The 20,258-nt window shown below is 38.1% G+C and overlaps 1 protein-coding gene across 3 annotated transcripts in view; it reads left to right on the top strand.

The window, feature by feature from the left end:
* LOC150079288 (neprilysin-2-like) overlaps positions 1 to 20,258 on the top strand; it is a 527,224-nt gene that overhangs the window by 474,999 nt on the left and 31,967 nt on the right. For 2 of the 3 annotated variants that reach the window (XM_090383670.1, XM_090383669.1), the window contains exons 18-19: positions 12,218 to 12,283; positions 17,511 to 17,606. In XM_090383670.1, coding sequence (XP_090239796.1) covers positions 12,218 to 12,283; positions 17,511 to 17,606 — 162 coding nt within the window. The remainder of the gene's footprint in view (positions 1 to 12,217; positions 12,284 to 17,510; positions 17,607 to 20,258) is intronic. The other variant, XM_090383671.1, reaches the window with a different exon arrangement.

The following is a 20,258-nucleotide window of genomic DNA, read 5'->3' on the forward strand; positions in this document are numbered from 1 at the left end:
CAATCAAAAAATCGGAAGAAAAAAATCTGTTGTAGTGTCCGTGAAAATGCATTAATTGCTTCAAAAATTTGCTCTGTAACTCATGATGTTAAATTATAAAAAATGGAAAAGGCTTTAAATCTGTGGATAGAAGATCGAACTCAAAATAAAATTCCGTTAAGTTCACTCATCATTCGCAAAAAGGCAAAACTCCTTTATCAACACTTTAGCGAAACTGGTGATAGCACTGGCGGGATAAGTTTTTTAGCTAGAAAAGGCACTGGTTTGAAATTTCTAATGAATATTACATTTAATATTAAATTGTTTCTTATTTTCATTTCAATGCCATATGCTTGCATTTCACTATGTACTGTCTATGTACATAGTCATATTATGAAGGTACATATAATACATACATAGACAAAATTTTAGACTAGTTTTTTCTTATATATTTCATACTTCGGAACGGAACCCCTTTATTACTATGGGAGCCATAACTCACTATTCGCGTTTTCGGTATTCGCGGCATTTCTCAGGAACGTAACCCCATCGAATAGCGGGGTTTACTGTACTTGGGTTTCAGGAAAGCTTTTGATACTGTTGCACATGGAAGACTACTATACAAATTGGAGTGGTATTGCACTAAGGGCAATTTGATACAATGAATAAAGGGTTGGTTGAGTGGGAGACAGCAGAGAGTGGTAATAAATGGACACTGCTCTACGTGGACTAATGTTATAGTGGAGTCCCCCAGGGTTCGATACTCAGCCTATTGTTGTTTTGTTTATTTATTAATGATATCGATGAAGGTTATATTTGTCTCTTAATGTCCAAGTTTGCATATTATACAAAGGTTGACAGGATTGTTAATGGCAGTAAAGACAGTATGCTATTGCAACAGGATCTAGAATAGTTAGGTAGATAGGGCTGAGAAGTGGCAACTGAAGCTTAATATTGACAAATGCAAAGTACTGCATATGGGTAGCAGTAACCTAAAAGAAATGTACCAACTGTGTGGTACTTCGCTCAGGGAGGTGGAGAATGAAAAGACTTGGGGGTAATTGTGCAGTCAGACAAGAAGTTCTCTGATCAGTTCAAATGGGCTGCCAGAGCAGGTCATCAAGTTTTGTCAATGATATACAGGAATTTTTTCTATCAGGGATAAGGAGGTGATTATCCCCTTGTATCAGGCAATGGTCAGGCCACATCTTGAGTACTGTATACAGGTCTGTTGGAACGAGCACAGAGAAGGGCAACAAGAAGTGAATGGAACGAAACTTTTCTCTTACGAAGAAAAGCTTAAGTTTTACAGATTAGAGTGTCTGGAGACTAGGCACCTGTGAGGTGATCTGATTTGAGGTGTATAAAGCCTTGAATGGTTTGAACAGGCTAGTGCTGATGGGATACTTCTGCTTACTCAGATTAAGAACCTGAGGGGGTCATAGATTCAAATTGAGGAAAGACAGTTGTAGAATAAATGTGCGGAAGTTTGCTTTTAGCCAGAAGGTGGTTGATTGCTGGAAAGACTTCCATCTGTTGCTGTGGAAGTTGATAGCTTAAATAAATTTAAGACTGAACTAGACAAACATTGGGAGTGACCGGATGGGTGAAATGGGAAGGTTTTTTTTTTTTTGGCTGATGCTCTATAAGCTTCGTTTTTTGCATCGTAAGCTTCAACTAATGCTAAAAAAATGCTAATCTGCTGCAGAATGAAAATGCATTCCCACTCAGTTCCTCTACTTCGTGTGTTATCTTGAAAGAAATATCTGAACGTGCCCAAGATCCTGAGTTCAGTGAAGTATCATGGCTTTCCTTGGAACGTCTGTAATAATTTAAGGTAATTTGATGGTTATTTAATTACTCACAATTTAATTACTTAAGGTAATTTGATTACTTACTGGTCTGGATGAAAATTTACAAATTGCTGTTGTTTTGTGATGTGTCTGGGACAGTCATACGACAGAAAAACATACTGTGCAGCAGTGGAAAAAGAGAGGAATCTTTTTACCAAGGAGAAGTAATACGAAATTTGTTCCACTGGTTGGACCAAAAAAGTTATTTTTTTTTTACTTTTGCATATAAAGCTTTGATTAATGAAGAGTTTTATTATTATTATTATTGCTTTTATATTATTTCTCCCTGATTGGGGGTTCCACCTCATGATGGATATTGCTACCAAGTGCACAGGGTAGTTGTTGTTATGTCTGGTGTTACTGTTGGTCGAGGAACTTTGACTATCCTACAGGTGTTCAGGATTGCGACTTTCTGGAATTCCTTGTAGGTGTGTGCTGGGAGATCTATTGCTGCTAGGCTGCTGTGTAGAGTCTTTGGCACCATACCTGTGGTTGACACGATGATTGGGATCGTCGTTACTTGTTGCATATGCCACATCTCTTTGATCTCGTCTCAGGTTCTTGTACTTCCTGATTTTTTCTTCATGGGTTTTCTGGAGGTTGCCAACATTGGGCACTTCTATGTCAATTAGATAGGTAGCCTTTTCCTACTTGTCCACAAGGGTTATGTCTGGTCTGTTGTGCAGGATTATCTTATCCATTTTTATTGCGCGGTCCCAGTACAGCCTATGAGTTAAGGTCTCTAGTACTGTCTGGGGTTCGTATTTGTAGTACGTACAATTTCTTTGATCAACTGGTATTTCCTCGCTAGCTTCTGATGTATTATCCTGGCTGCCTGGTCGTGTTTATGAGTGTACTCAGTGTGAGTGATCACTTTGCATCCCGCAGTGATACATTGAATCATTTCTGAGGCCAGGTGGCATCATCGGTCGACATGTGTCATCTGACATTCCAGGCTCCTTTACGATGTATTTTCTATAGTTTCTGGTGTTGATTACCTGGTCTTGGATGGCCAGCATGAATCCTTCAGTCTCGGGGAAGAGCATCCCGCTTGTGAGCCATGCATTGGAAGCAATGTTATCGATGTGATCTTGATGGCGGTCAGTTGTAGTGTCTGCCATGGAGTGTCTTCTTTGCCCATCTTTCTAACTTCATTTCTTGTATTGTCTGGGCAGGAGGGGGTTCCTCGCTTAGGTTGAATGGGTTATGCCTCTTATCTATCTTCCTTATGGCTTGGTGGAGTGGTGCTATGTTGTTCTCGAAGTAATCCTTCATGTTAACTATCGCTGCTTTCTGTTGCTCTGTCAGGTCTATCAGGCCCCTTCCTTCCTCTTTCCAAGCAATTGTTTGTCTCTCCACTGCTGACTTCGGGTGGTGTTGACGGCTCTTGGTCATCACTGTCCTTGTCTTTCGCATGATATCTTCTAGCTCGGTGTTATTCCAATCTATGACCCCGAAGGTGTATGTTAGTATTGGAGCTGCATAGGTGTTTATGGCTTTAACTGTGTTCCCTCTGTTTAATTTTGGTTGCAGCAAGCTTCTGAGTCTCTGATGATATTTTTTGGTCAGGCACTTCTTGATTTCCTTGTGCTCTAACTGCTGATATTTGTAGGTATTTGTAGGTCTCTCCTTCTGTCATAACTTTGATCTCTTTACCAGTCAGCAGCTGGCAGTTTCGGCCAACTAATTTTCCCTGGTGCAGTGTGTGGGTCTTGCATTTGCCTAGACCAAATTCCATCCTGATGTCCTTGCTGAATTCTTTGGTGATCTGGAGTAGTTGCTGGAGTTGCTTCTTGGTTGCCATGTAGAGCTTGATGTCATCCATGTACATTAGGTGGGTGAGGGTGTATAGGTTCTTTCTTCCTTCTTTAAGGTTATATCCATACTTGCTGCCGTTAAGCATGGTGAGCAGGTTAAGTGCTAGACAGAACCAAAGTGGGCTCAGAGCATCTCCCTGAAAGATTCCTTTTCTAATGGAGATTGGCCTGGTTGTGATGTTCTCGACCTTAATGGTGGTACTCCATTTTGCCACTGTTGCTCCTAGGAAGTTTGTCACTATCGGATTGACCTTGTAGATCTTCAGGGTTTCTATTAGCTAGCTATGAGGTAAGGAGTTGAAGGCCTTGCGGTAATATCGATGTAGGCCGTGTATAGATTGCGGTGCTTCTTGTAGGCTTGCTCCATAACTGCGGCATCAATGGTTAATTACTCCTTGCATCCTTTCTGCTGTTCAGCCATTATGTTCTGACACTCTAAGTGGTCTGATATCTTCTTAATTATGCAGCTGGTCAGGACCTTGTACATCGTTGGGAGGCAGGTGATTGGCCTGTATTTTGTCAGGTTTCTTGAATCTTCGCCTTTAGGCTTCAGATATTGACTCCTTCAGTAAGAAATTTCAGAATTGTCTCCATGTGCCTTATCATTCGAGTGAACCACTCTGCTAGGTGCTTGTGTGTGCAGGTGAGCTTCTTGTACCAGTAGTTGTGGATGTTATAAATTCCTGGGGTTCGCCAGTTGTGGGTGTTCCTGATCGACTCTTTTACTGCTTCTCGAATCTCCCACTCTCTCATCTCTTGTATGTCCTTGATTTTCTTCCGTTCTACTTCTAACCAGGGTGCTCTGCTGTTATGTCTTACTTCACTGCTCCAGTTATTTCCCCAGAACTCCTCGATCATCTTCTTCTCAGGTGGTCCATTTCCTGCTTTCTCATCTTCACCCAGTTTCCTGTTGACGCCTCTTTGGTCCTCATCAAAGATTCGGTTGTTTATTTTCCTCTGGGAGCTCTCTTTGTATCGATGTAGTCTCTTGCTGAGTGCGAGGAGGTTCTGCTTCAGTATGTCCAAGTATTCTCCTATTCTCTGATTTCTGGTCTCATGTTTGCTGTGGACGCTGTCTCTCTTGAGGATGCTCTTCACCTTTCCAATCAATTTCTTACTTCTGTTACCCTGTTGGTACTGGGTCAACTGACTTATCTTGACTCTTAATTCTTCTATCTTCTGCTAAAGTCTTCTTTCCCAAGCTGGCGGTTCCTTCTGTTTTCGGTTCTTCTGCTGTTGGTCTCTGGTTTCTTTTCCATTAATCCTAGTAGCTGCTATGGCAGCACAGTATACGGCTGTGTGGATAGCCTCAAGCATTGCATCATTGTTGTCAAGGCAATGTGGCATTATTTGCCAATTGAGGTGGTCTGTTACTCTCTACAGGATTTTATTTGGCCTCTGCCTAGGCATCACATGGGTTCTTGTGGGGCCCATTCCTTTGAATTATTATTATTATAAGGAAGCCTGAGGCTTATGCTACACCAGCCAAAAAAATTTTTAGTACCCTGAGAGAGAGAGAGAGAGAGAGAGAGAAGTAGGAGAGAATCACCAAAAAAGAGAAGAATGATGATATCCAGCATCCAGCTCAGGACCCTGGATGTGCCAAGTCCCTACTCACCAGATGTGAGCCCCTTGGGAAGAACGATGGATAAAGAAAGTTGTTTATTCTGCTACCAAAGAAAGTGTTTCTCGACCAAAGAAAGAAAGGATACAAACTGAAAGAAGGAATTTTATTTGGACCTCAAATAAAGAAACTCTTCAAAAGATGATGTATTTGAAACAAAGCAACATGATACTGAACTAGCAGCTTAGTGATCAGTTAAAGCAGTTGTGGATGGATTTCTTAGAAGAAGGAAAGAAGATAATTATGAATCTCTGTGTCATCTGTACTTCAATATAATAAAGATAAGTGATGCTGAACATCTTTGAAAATTCATTTTTTCATTGCCATCAGTTTTTTTTTTTTCCTCAGAATTTGGGAGATAAGTGATAAGCAAGGGCATCATGACATATTCATAATGGAAAAGTGTTACCAATGTCTCTGGGATACTGCCATGATGGGAGATTACTGCTGGTTTCTGTATTCCCTGATTTTTATATTAATCCCGTTCATTTTTCTACTCTGCCACTAGTCTCATCAGTTTATCCAACATCAATTTAGGTCTAAACCTTGAACAGTACCTCTGTGTCTATTTGTACTATTTTACACCCTGTGCTTCTTAACTAATGTATAATTCCTTCCTCTTCTGTCATATCTGGCTTTTCTGTACACTTTATAATCATTTGAGTTCTGTATTCCCAATATCAGTGTGACACAGTGTTTCTGTTATACCTATCATGCCAGCATTTGATGGCTTAACCAATACGTCAAAGTCACCAAATTTGCTTTATTTATTATACACCCAGAATAAGTATACAACCTTAAACATGTGCCTGTTTGTTTTTTTTTTTTTAGTAACCCTTTTGCAATCCATATAATTGCTAGTCCCATGTGGTGCCCAAGAAAGCCATGTAACTTGTCATTTATGTTTTTCAGGCTACTACATGTCAAAATAGAAAAAATGCACAAATTAGTTTTACCTCTGCTCGTAGGCGCTGTTAAACTGTTAGTGTGTGTGTGTGTACTCCTCCTGCCTAAACTAGTAGTTTTCCAACCCACCTAACATTGATTCAATAGTAGTGGTGTAACTAGGGTGAGGCAGGTGGGGCACGTGCCCTGGATGCCAGGGCACGTGCCCCACCTGCAAATGAGAGGTGCCATTTTTGTGGTTAAAAAATGCAAAAATTCCAATTGTGTGTGTGTGTGTGTGTGTTCAGGGGCACCATTTTTTATTTGCCCTGGGTGCCAGAAACTCTGGTTACATCACTATTCAGTAGCATCAGTAATTATTCTTACAACCCTTCTATTTAAGTGTATCTCATCCTTGTAAAATGAGTAACATCTGTTAACAAGCATTGCCCATGCTGAGAAAAATTCTACCTCAAGAATCTTGCTCAGTAACTCAAGGTCAGAATTGATTAATAAGGCTCTCATCATAAACTCCTTCCTATTGTGCTGTGCCAAAATTCAAGTCGCTTTCAAATTCTGCTCTAACTTTCAGCTTTTTCTCAACCTATTAAGTAAAGCTTCAGAATGCCTAAGCCAAACATCATTTGTAGCAACATGTAAATTTTAAAATTTCACCAATGACAAATTATCATCCATTTCCCTGACATTATATTCACCAAGAATAGTGAATATATTGTCAGGAAAATGTATAACTATTCCCACCTCCTATGGGATAAGAGCATCCTGCTCCTGGCGATCCCACCATGCATATTGCATGAGGGTAGGCACTAATGTTGGGTGGGCAGCTGAGTGCTTTGATGATTTCCATGATTTAGTTCTTTTGAGAGCAGCAGCCCTTCTCTTCAAACTCAAATTTGACCAACAAAAAGCCAAACTTCTGCTTAATTTTCTCTCTCTCTGCACCTAATGTGCAGATAAAATATGTGTGTAGACTATGCAGGCTTATACAGCATCAACAAAAAAAAATTAAACTTCCCATATCACCTGTCCATCTCCTATAATAGTTTGTTGATTTCTTTCATAAATTTATTCCAACTACCTACTTCTACAACATCAGATGGAAGTTTCTTCCAACAATCATCTACCCACTGGTTGAAGGAAAACTTATGCACATCCATCCAGCAACCATCTTCTGCAATTTGAATTTATGCCCCTTCATTATCATCCTGCCAACCTTCATGCTGTCTGAAAACTTAGACAGTAAGCCTGATATCCCCTCATCAATATCAGTAATAAATAGAGAAAACAGCAATGAGCCTAGCACTGAACCATAGGGGACTACACTAATAATATTCACCCAAGAGCAGCAATGCCCATTAATAACAACCTTCTGTCTTCTCCTACTCAAACATCCCTTTATCCATAGCAGCAACTTTCCCTTAATGCCACACCACTCCAATTTTTATATCAGTCTTTTATGTGCAGCAGTATCAAAACCTTTTCTAAGTAAGAAATTTAAGTATATGATGTCAAAATTATTTTTTTCCTTTTAGTTCCTTTGTTACTGTGTCACAACATCCAATCAGATTGGCTAGACAAAATCTCCCCATGCCCATGCTGTGACTGCACTAAAACTGCGTTCCCATCTAGAATCTCCTACATTACTTCTTTAACCATTATTTTCTCTAGAACAGAAGTTAAGCCTTTGATCCCCTCTCCATTGCGAATTGGTGATACATTTGCACAGCTCTAGTCCATAAAAAGATCTCTCCTGCATCCAAACATGCTCTCATAATTATGGCTAAAAGTTTGCTTACCTCCTTTGCTGCCTCCCTTAATATAACTGGATAGGTCCCATCCATCCTAGGTGCCTTCTTTACATTTAGAAAGGATACAAACCTATTAAGTAAACAATTTCTCTTTTCTTTATTCCCAACTGATCACAAAATCATTTAGCTCTCTATTAGAATTTGAATGAGAAACTTCTGGTATCTTCACCTTTAAAAAATTGCTTGTGCAAATGTAGATGCAAAATACCTATTCAGTTTGTCAGCAACCTGAGCAGGATCATCATCAGTTAATATCTGGTTGACTAATGTGACTCATCTCCTTCGTTCTAGTGCTTACATAAGTAAAGAAGTCATTGCTGCATTTCTTTGCTTAATATGTCTTAGGTAGTCTAACCTCCTTTTTGACTTGATTGCAGAATAGTTTATATCTACTGTAGGCTTCTTTATCACCTGATAATTTATATGCATCCCATGCATTTGTCTTTCTCTGTCATGAGTCTCATCAGTTCAGCTGACATCCATTTAGGTCTAAGCCTTGAACAAGCTTTTTATACCAACTAAGAGCTATCTTAGTTGGTATAAAAAGCCTAGTTTACAATTACTTTCCTGAATGCTATCTATTTAGAATTTGCTGTTGGTAATGTTGTCATAATCAAAGTATATGATTATGTTGTCACATAATCATATACTTTGCTGCTCTACTCCTAGGCATAATCTCATTTCAAGAACTAGTCATAGACCATTAAACCTGAATACCAAACTACTTATGCAGTAATATTGCATGATAAGCTTGTACAATTGTAATAACAAAACACTATTCTGAGCTACTATGGCAGTATATGTATTACCTAAAATTTATAAAATGCCACATTATTAATTATAAGCCCACAGAATCTCACAAAAGAATATATTCAAGAGATGTAATTAGTCTCCAGTTCTGTTTACAGACTTCTCACTACAGCAGTATTGTGATTTTTACAATGACAGTGAACTGAATTTACTTTTATGTTTAACATTCCAAATATTTAAATAAATACAAAAATAAACAAATTTCTGTAATTAACACACTTAAAACTACTCTTTTACTACATATTACAATGTTTTTTAAGCAAGAAATCTCTAAATTATCACAAAAATGTCTTGAATTTATGAGCAAGCTAACAGATCTCTACTACACAGCAGCTTTTTTCCCAGAACATTAACAAGAATGAGAATTATCTTCAGGCAATAAATGAATTTTATATACAGTGTGATGCCTTTTTTTTAAAGAATATATGCATATAACAAATAAGCTTCAGTTCCTTTAGATTTAGATTTGAAATTTTTAAGTATAGGGTGTTAAAGCTAATACTAAGAACTTTGTGTGTTAATCCTTTCCTTTCCTGCTCATAAAAATAAAGTATCATGGGAAATTGATACATTTTTTACAAGAATAATGAAGTTTTCTTCAACCTCCTTTAAGTTCATTGTAAATGGTTTTAGCTGTATATCATATTAATGGATATGAATATACAAAGGGAAGTATCAAAACATTTCCAACCTGGCCTCTGTGTATTCTATGAATATTGATTTGTTGGCTGTATTGCTGTTTTGTCTATTTTCATGTACCAGAAGTTTCAGTGCTCTAACTCATATGTTTCTTTTGTTACAGAGCTAAATGTCTGACAGAGTGTCATCATGGATAAAGATGGATATCAATACATTATCAAACTGCTGTTTTTGCAAGGCAAACAGCTAAGGACTATCCATGAAGAGATATCTGTTCATCGTATAATGTTGTAAAACATTGGTGGAGACAGTTCAAGTGTGCTGGGAGAGAATCCATGATGATGAAATAAGTGGGTGGCCATCCACATCACACACTGCTGAATTTGTGTAGAAAATTGAACAGCTGATCTTCAGTGACTGCAAGATAACGATTAAACAGATAGTTGCTTAGAGTGGGATAAGTTATAGATTAGTGGAGAACATAATTCACAATGATTTGAATATGAGTAAGGGCTCAGCATGATAGATTCCTCTCTTGCTCACATATCATCAGAAAGAAAATAGGCAGGCCTGCTCTGCTGAATTGATTCATGTGTGACAGTGATCCTGACCTATTTTTTCCCCCAATTGGTGACTACGGATAAATTGTGGATACATCACTTTGACCCAGAAATAAAACATGTTTCCAAATAATGGAAACATTCATCATCGCTGACTCTCAAAAAGGCCAGAGTGCAACCATCTGCAGGGAAGGTGTTGCTACCAGTTTCCTGGGATGAGATGGGCATTGTTCTCATAGATTAACTGGAGAAAAGTACTACCATCAATGCATAATTATTGCAGAAACTTACTGAAGCAGTACATGCTGCAATTAAGGAACAGCAACATCAAATGCTCAGCAAAGGTGTGCTGTTGCTTCATGAAAATGAACAAATTACATTGATCAACAATTAATTTTTTTTTTCCATCAAAGATGAAAACACTTCTAAACTAGTTTTTCACACTGCTGTTGCAACCACTCGTCTTGCCTGAATTTAGGACTTCATATCTTGCTACACCCACCTCATTCCCTGAGTTGGCATCTTCTGACTGCTTCCTCTTTCTGCAGCTGAATTCATTCTTGCACGGAAAGCATTTTTTTTGACAATGCAGAGGCAATTTCTTTGACAGAAGCATGGTTCCAAGAGGAAAGTGAGAGCTTCTATAAAAATGGCATAAGGAAGTGCTGCAAAAGATGGGAGAAATGTGTTGCTTTGGGTGCTAACTAGAGAGAGGAGTAATATATTAGCATTAGCATTAGTGGAGGCACAAGAAAGCAAGCTTATACAACATCAGCCAAAAAAAAAAAAAAAACCTTCCCATTTCACCCATCCATTCGCTCCAAAAGTTTGTCCAATTTTTCCTTGAATTTATTTAAGCTATCAACTTCCACAAGCACCTGCTGGCTAAAGGCAAATTTCCACACATCTATTCTAGAACTGCCTTTCCTCAGTTTGAATTTATGCTTCCTCAAGTATGCAATCTGAGCAAGAGGAATAATCCCATCAGCATTGAGCTTGTTCAAATCATTCAAGGCCATGTACACCTCAATCAGATAATTTCACAGGTGCCTAGTTTCCAGATACTGCAATTTGCAGAACTTAAACCTTTCTTGGTAAGAGCAACTCTTTGTTCCCATCACCAATCTCGTTGCCCTTCTTTGTACTCATTCCAGCAACTCTACATCCTTCCTAAAATGAGGCCTCCAGACCTGTGTATGCAGTATTCAAGGTGCGGCCTGACCACTGCCTTATACAAGGGGATAATCACTTCCTTATCCCTGCTAGCAAAACTCCTGTATATATCATTGATAAGAATTCATGAGCTACTCTGGTAGCCTGTCTGCACTGCTCAGAAAACTTCCTATCAGATTGCACAATTACCCACTGGTCTTTTTCATTCTCTACTGCCCTGAGTGTAGTACCGCACAGTTGGTACATTACTTTGGGATTGCTGCCTCATATGAAGTACTTTGCATTTTTCAAATGTTAAACTTCAGTTGCCACATATAAAAAATTTGAGGATAATCAAGCATATATAACATATATCAGCACATATTTGAAATATATTTATCAGCCTATGTGAAATATATAACCCCAGGGGCTCACATCTGGTGAGTATGGGCTTGGCACACCCAGGGTCCTGAGCTGGATATCATCATTCTTCTCTTTCTTGGTGATTCCCTTCTACTTCTACTTCTGACTCTCTCTCTCTCTCTTAGGTAACTCGGGAATTTTTGACTGGTGCAGCATAAGCTTCAGGCTTCCTTGCACCATGCAGCTAATAATAATAATAATAATAATAATAATAATATGTTTCAAATTTCAACCTCCTCGGCCACATACAACATGGTCAGGGGAAAAACATTTTGTACCCCCTTGTGTTTCATGTTTAAATACTATTTATGTATTTAATTGTTAAATATGTAAATAGTATTTACATATTAAATGCTAACATGTAGCTATTTATGTTGCTAGTAGAATCTTTTTGAGGATACTATTTTAATATTATATGGAGATGTGAAATGAATGTATTTTGATAACCTGTATGGATTAAATATTATCAGCACATTTCACATATGCTGATAATATTTATCAGCATATGTGATAAATTTGAGTTGTATATATAGTATATATCAGCATATATTTGAAATACATTTATCAGCATATGCGAAATATATATTTCACATATTCTGATAATATCAATGAGGAAGTAATTCTCTTTCACTTTCTTTCATAATAGGTAAATGGTATCAATACCCAGGGAGAAAATATTGCTGACAATGGTGGTTTAAAGGAAGCTTTTAGGGTATGTTAATGTGATTTGTTTGTGGATGTGTTAAAATAATGTTCTTGTAATGTGAGAAATCCTGGAATTAAGCCAAATTATACAAAAACCTTTAAAAATTCTAATACCAAGAGTATTGAAGACTACAAAATCTGCCCATTCAAAAAAAAATTGTACCAGATTGGACTACACGTTTTCCTTAATTACAGATCACTGAATAGGTGATTTTTTTTTTTTTTTTTTTTTTATATCTAGACAAAATAGTAAATACTAACAAAACATACCTATGTGCCTTAAATTACTAGGACGTGAAAAGACTATTGTTCAAATCTGTTGATGCAACTATAAAATGATAATAGTCTTTTTACAGTTTTGTTCATCAATCTGTAAAGTTATCATTGAAAGTTTCCTATATATTGCACTACCACTAAACATCAATTCTCATAGTTTAAAATAGAACAGGATTTGAAGAGACAGCCTCAGGTAATATTTTTGTAAGGAAATTTAATTGTTCTAGAAACATTTAATTGTTGCTATGGAGAGGTGGGGAGAAGAGATGGAATTTTTGGTTATTTATAGTTTTGTCTCTGGCTAGAGGCAAGAACTATAAATAAGGAGACATTTTATTTTCTTGCCTTAGGGATCATATTTTCACACTCCAGCCCTGAATAATTTTTTTTTTTTTTTTTTATATGAACCCCAAACACGAGAGGTATTAGAACCTACAGTACTTAGTACCGTGCTTGGGTTTGAGGTTAAGAAGACGAAAGAAGATATTTGTTGACATTGGACTTGAACTTCTGTAGATTGTAATTTTCAGGAAATACGTATGAAGGAAGGTTGTTCCAGAAAACGGCAGTTGAATGAATAAATGAGGAAGATGAAAAGTTGGTTCTGTGGGTTTGAAGTTGGACAGTAAATGGATGTTGGCTGGTGGCGGCACGTGTTCGGACTGTTTTGAAAGAGAGAGCAGGAATTATAGAAGCCAATTCAGAAGAACAGTGCCCATGGAAGTATCTGTAGAAGAGGCATGCAGCAGAAACAGTGCGTCTATGAGAAAGCGAGTGGAGAGACTCTGTTAGAGATAAATCATTAATTAACCTAACTGCCCTCTTCTGAATGGAATCAAGAAGCCTGATAGAGGTTTTGTGGGCACCACCCCAGATGTGGGAACAATATTCCATGGCAGGGCGGATTTGCGATTTATACAGAGTGAGCAGCTGTTTGGAAGAAAAGTAACGCCGAGAGCGAAAGAGAAAACCAAGTTTTTTAGATGCAGAGGAAGCAATATTTGTAATGTGCTTGTGCGAAGAGAGATTAGAAGTCAGGGTAATCCCCAAAAGAGATATATCATTTTGCCTAGAAATCGGAGTGTCACTAAAGATAAGCATAGGAGCAGAAGAATCCTTTTTTGCGAGATATAAGACAAGACTGAGTTTTAGAAGAGTTTAAATCAACTAAGTTGTCTTTGCCGCACTGGAGAATTACCTGAAGATTGGCATTTAAGGAATTGGTAGCAGATTTTCGAGAAGTTGAAGCTGATTGAGCAGGACAAGGTTTCTCAAAATGGAAAGTTGAATGCAATGTGCTATCATCGGCAAAACTATGGATAGGATTTCCAGTCAATGGAAGAAAGTCGTTAATATACAAGAGGAAAAGAGTGGGGGAAAGAAGTGAACCTTGGGGGATACCGGCATTAGTGGAGAAGTTAGAAGACAGAGAGCCATCTACCATCACCCTCAGTGAGCGATCAGAGAGAAAACTGGATAACCACTTACTAAAAACAGTTGGCAAACCATAACATGGAAGCTTGTTTAGAAGACCTTTATGCCAAACACGATCAAAAGCCTTTGAGATGTCAAGAGCAACTACTTGTGTTTCACCGAATCTTTCCATTGAATTAGTCCATAAATGGATAACATAAGCCAGAATATCTCCAGTGGATTGACATTGACGGAATCCATACTGGCGATCGTTGATCAGATTGAAGGTTTCTAGGTAGTTTAAGAGTTGGCAGTTAATTGATTTCTCCATTACTTTAGAAAGAGTAGAAGTAATTGCAATGGGACGATAATTGGATGGGAGAGATTTGTCACCCTTTTTAGGAACTGGCTGGATATGAGCAAATTTCAAAGCAGAAGGAAAAACACCTGTGGAATAAGAAAGTGAAAAAAGGCAGCAAAGAATAGGAGTAAGTTCAGGAGCACAGGTTTTGAGAACAAGTGGAGAAATACCATCGGGACCTGGAGCTTTCTTAGCATCAAGATTCGTCAAAATCCTTCTAACATCCTTTTGTCGGAAGACCACAGGAGTTATTGAATGGAGCGTGTTGGGAATGGTGGGAGGTGTTTTTCCAAGATCATTAATATATGAGTTGGAAGAAAAATGGGATGCTAGCAGATCAGCTTTATCCTTGGCAGAAGTGACAACAGAACCATTTGGTTTGGACAGTGGTGGGAGCAAAGATGGGCAAAAGTTGTAGCCCTTGCCAAGTTGCTTTGGCAAGGGACCAGAATGCTCAGCTACCATTAGGGCAAGAAGAAAGTTTTCTACTCTTAGCCTGTTCAAACTCTAGTGTGGACTGATTAATAAACTGCTTTACAATTGTTGTGAGCTTTGGTGTAGGCAGAAAATGAAACTGAAGAATTAGAAACATGCCAATTACGATATGCAACATTCTTCTCTTGAACAGCCTTAGCACATTTATCAGAAAACCAAGGTTTAGATAAAGGACGAGATTTTAAAGTGGATTGTGGGATAAAGAATTCCATTCCTGCAAGGATAATTTCACTGACACGATCTGAGCAAACATTGACATCAGAAGTTTTGAAACAGCAATCCGACCAAGGAAAAGAAGAAAAGAAGTCTCGCAGGTCATCCCATTTTGCATTCTTGTAATGCCAAACAACACGAGGTTGGGAATGGCCATGAGGTAAAGGCTCCATTGCAGAAGAGATAATCACCAAGTTGTGATCTGAAGTGCCTAAAGGACCTTTCACTTCGACCGTGTACTTAGAAGGGTTGTTTGTGAGAAAAAGATCAAGCGTATTGGCTGTATGATTAGGATTGTCCGGTATTGTTGTAGGTAAATGAACAATCTGTGCAAGATCATTAGTAATTGCAAAAGCCTCAGCATCTCGACCAGCTGGGTCGGTGTGACTAGAAAATGGAAGCCAGCTAGAGTTGTGAACATTAAAATCACCAAGGAAAATTACCTCACTGTTAGGAAATTTGGACTGGAGAAAGTCAAGTTGCAAAGAGAGGAAGCCAAAGAGCTCCAAGTGATTAGTGGAGTTGGGAGAACGGTAGAGACAACAGATGAATTTGACACAATGAGGTGGAGAGATTTTAAGTCAGAGAAGATCAAAGAGAGGAGATTCCAAATTGCCAAGTCTCTGAGAAGGAATATCAGAATGGACATATGCACAAGTACCACCTTGGAGGCAAAAGGATTCATACAGCGAATAATTTGGGCATCTGAGATGAGCAGTAGTTGAATCAATCGATAACTGAGATTCTGTCAGAAAAAGTACATGGGGTTTGGCAGACTGCAAGTGGAAATGGACATTGTTGAGATTAGAATTGAGACCACGTATATTTGTGAAATGAATTGGGAAGTGCTTGGGTGGTTTAGATCCTTTCGCAGATAAGCTTGCACTATTAGTTTGACAATTCATGGTGTATTCAATAGTAAGAAAAATTGGGTGGGATATGCTGTATGAAGTAATGAAATTTTCTGGTATGATATATACTTGGTAAGAATATACCCAGATCCTTGACATACGTGGCCTCGACAATACTCCCCAGTCACTATCTGGCAGAGTAGAGGTAGCAAGATTATACACTAGCCGATCTGGAAGCCTCCTAGAGAGTTACCAATAGGTTCGGTCCGGTGTACTAACTAGCGGCCGGCCTGCGAACACTGTTTTAGAGCTGTACCCTCATAATGTAAGAAATAGTGGATCTCGCCACGACGTTCATCATAACCTCAAAAGTCATCAATCATACTGCATGATGGAAGAGATAGGGAAGGGTTGACCGGAACTTAGCTCTAGAGACTAAACATGGGTTCCACCACTTCAAGCCTCCAATAAGCAAAGTGGTGGTATTTTACCGGTTGATGAGAGTCATCTACCACCTAGTACTGCCTGGTAACATAGAGGGGGCGCCGTTCCTCCATGTGGTGTGGGCGCCACACCTCGACCCCTATTTACGTTGGTTCACACCTGGGTGGTCACCCACCATGTACTTGTGCATGGAGGTTATACCCAGGATTACTAACAGTTCCAACCATCGTGAAGGTGCAAGCATAGGATTTGACTGTCACAGACCGTCCGGACTTTGCTGAAATTGGGTCCACTTGACTTGAGTATCACCCGAATATCAGTTCCATCAGCGTTTTAGACTCCCAGGTAGCAAGTACAGCTTGTCTGGCATATCTGAGAGAATGTCTGTGACAACCTCAAGGACTATAAAGGCATCCAAACTTATATCCCTGTGTGCTGTACTGAGGAAAGACACTGCTTGAGTGTATTATCAAGCAGTATCTTTTCCAAACCACCTAGAAGAACAAACCCAAGTAGGACACTCATATAAGATGAAGCAGGTTATTCAAGTACATTGATTTTTATTTCTATAATTAAGCCATAAAGGAAGGGCCCTAGAAAAATGGGCTGTAATGTATGGCAAACTGTTATTTTTGGAATTTATTCAGTTCTACCTAGTTAATCAAATTCAAAACCTTTCCCATGTGAATTGTAATCTCTGTAGAGCAGTTAAATTAACTCTTTTAAAATATTTTATTTACTTTGTTACATCTCGTACAGTGAAGTGTTATGCTTCTAATAAAATTAGGATTGATTAAAACAGATTCACCTTCCCAAAAATTGTGTTGCTGGGGAACAATTAGCCTTTTGAAAAATGCCAAGATTTTCTGAGAAAGAACAGAATCAAATATTTTATCCAGAGAATTTGTAAAATTCTTTACCCTTTTGTTATGAATAAGAATAATGTGGTAGCTATTAAAAACCAAAGGATAAATTCCTAAAGAAATTGAAAAATATAAAAATAAATTAATACTATAAGTTCCTTGTATTATTAATAATTAAATTAATACTTTAAATTATATATTCTCAGCATATGTACTCTATATAAGTTATTTTTGAAATGATTATTATCAGTCTTGTATATGGCAGTCATCATTATCATATGATGACTTCTGATGTTATATATGGTTATTGTTTTGCAGGCATATCAAGAATGGGTTGCAAACAATAACCATGAATTGCTCCTCCCAGGATTAAATTATACACCAAATCAGTTATTTTGGATAAGTGCTGCAAATGTAAGCAATATTAATTATTCATGCATATTTCCTATACATTATATTAAACAAAATATAGTAATTAATCTTTAATATTTATTAAAGATCAATTACTATATTTTGCTAAATATTAAAAATTTCTCAGGCTGTGGTCATTGACATTTTGACAGTTGTGTTAAAAGCCAGAACTGGCTTTTTAATAAATTGGTTAATACATTTAACATATCAAACATATTTGAATGATCTCCTATTAGTTCACATTATATCGTTATATCATTATATTATGTAACCATAACATCTCCAGCAAGCTGCAAAGGTAAAGGAAAACAAGTAAGCATGAACATGAAAAATAAACACAAAGAATAAAAGTGGTAACTCTTGAGAAAGAGTTACCACTCTTCCTCAAGAGTTAGGTGTATGAACAAAGGATACTCAGACTAATGGGAAAATGAAAATATAGCAAGAAAGGTGTTTTAAGTTTCACAATAGTTTTTCTTACTCATGTATAACTGGAGCTCTCATTTTGTAAGTTAAGCATACATGGTCTGAGACAGTATTTAAATTCTCTACAGTGGGACCAACTGATGACGTTACCAACAGCAAACTCAAAATGGGAAGCATTCAAAGAACTTATCTTGGAAGCTACTAGGCTTTACGTACCAACTAAGAAATATTGTTCAAGATTTAGGCCTAAATGGATGTCAGATGAACCAATGAGACATATGGCAGAGAAGAAAAATGCATGGGATACATATAAATTAACACGTGACACAGAAGACTATGATAGATATAAGTTGATCTGTAACCAAGTTACAAAGGAGGTTAGGCAGGCGAAGGCAGATTACGAGAAATCTTTAGCAAGGGATGCAAAGAAAAACAGCAAAGAGTTCTTTACTTATGTAAACTCTAGAAGGAAGGGAATGAATCAGATTGGTCCACTTGATATCGATGGTTCAACTGTTGATGATCCTGCTCAGGTAGCTAACAAACTAAATGAATATTTTGCATCGACATTCACACACGAGGACTTATTCAGGGAGGGGAATACCATAGGTGAATTCAACTCTGGCAGTAAGCTTGATAATCTTGTAATAACTGAGAGTAAAGTGGAGGAGAAATTGTTGAAGATAAACACAAGAAAGGCGCCTGGGGTGGATGGGATCTATCCAGTTATATTAAAGGAGGCAGCAAAGGAAGTAAGCAAACCCTTAGCCATAATTATGAGAGCTTCTTTGGACTCAGGGGAGGTACCTATAGACTGGAGATGTGCAAATGTGATCCCAATTCACAAAGGGGGATCCAAGGCTGACACAAGTAATATAGACCTGTGAATTTTTTTATTATTATTATTAGCAGGAAATATTCAGATAGGAGAGCCTTATAGAATTCAAGTAGTTTATTTTCACAGCCCATATACTTATTTTTGAACCATGTTTTGGCTTGAAGATCAATAATTTTAAGTTGCAAATTGGGATTGTAGTTTTCAGCCATAGAAGAAAATTTATTCTCAAACAACCTTATGTCTTTTTCATGGGATCTTATATCATCAAATCAATTTTCAAACTCTTCAAAAAGTAATTGTAATAACGAGAGGCAACGATTCTTTGAAAATTAGCATTAGCATTATTTGAGGCATTTGATGCAAGAAAGCAAGCTTATGCAGCATCAGCCAAAAAAAAAAAAAAAAAAAAAAAACCTTCACTTCACCACTCTGTTCATTCAAAATACCTGTCCAGCTGAGCCTTAAACTTATTTAAGCTATCAACTTCCACGACAAGGATTGGAAGTCTGTTCCACCAACCAACCACCCGCTGGCTAAAGGCAAATTTCCGCACGTCTATCTTACATCTGTCTTTCCTCAATTTGAATTTATGCCCTCTCAGGTGATTATTCTGAGCAAGAGGAAGAATCCCATCAGCGTTGAGCATGCTCAAACCATTCAAGACTTTATACACCTCTATCAGATCACCTCGCTGGTACCTAGTCTCCAGACACTGTAATTTGCAAAACTTAAGCTTTTCTTTGTAAGAGCACCCCTTTGTTCCATTCACTAATCTTGTTACCCTTCTCTGTACTCTTTCCAGCAGCTCTACGTCCTTCCTGAAATGAGGCCTCCAGACCTGTGTACAGTACTCTAGGTGTGGCCTGACCATTGCCTTATACAAGGGAATAATCACCTCCTTATCCCTGCTAGAAAAATTCCTATATATCATTGAAAATACACCATGAGCTACTCTTGCAGCCCATCTGCACTGCTCAGAGAACTTCATATCTGCCTGCACAACCACCCCCAGGTCCCTTTCATTCTCTACAACTGTCAGTGTAGTACCACAGAGTTGATACATTGCTCTGGGGTTGCTGTTTCCTATATGTAGTACTTTACATTTGTCAATGTTAAACTTCATTTGCCACCTCTCAGCCCATCTGCTCAACCTTCCCAGATCCTGTTGCAGCAGCATAGTGTCAGTAATGTCCTTGACAACCCTGAAAACCTTCGTATCATCTGCAAACTTGGACATTAAGCTTGATATACCATCAACAATATCATTTATAAATACAGAAAACAATAATGGACCCAACACTGAACCCTGAGGGACTCCACTGATAACATTAGTCCACGATGAGCAGTGTCCATTGATTACCACTCTCTGTCTTCTCTCCCTCAACCACCCC

The sequence above is a fragment of the Mastigoproctus giganteus genome, chromosome 10 (assembly GCF_048544385.1).
Source record: "Mastigoproctus giganteus isolate SK-2022 chromosome 10, ASM4854438v1, whole genome shotgun sequence".
NCBI lineage: Eukaryota > Metazoa > Arthropoda > Arachnida > Uropygi > Thelyphonidae > Mastigoproctus > Mastigoproctus giganteus.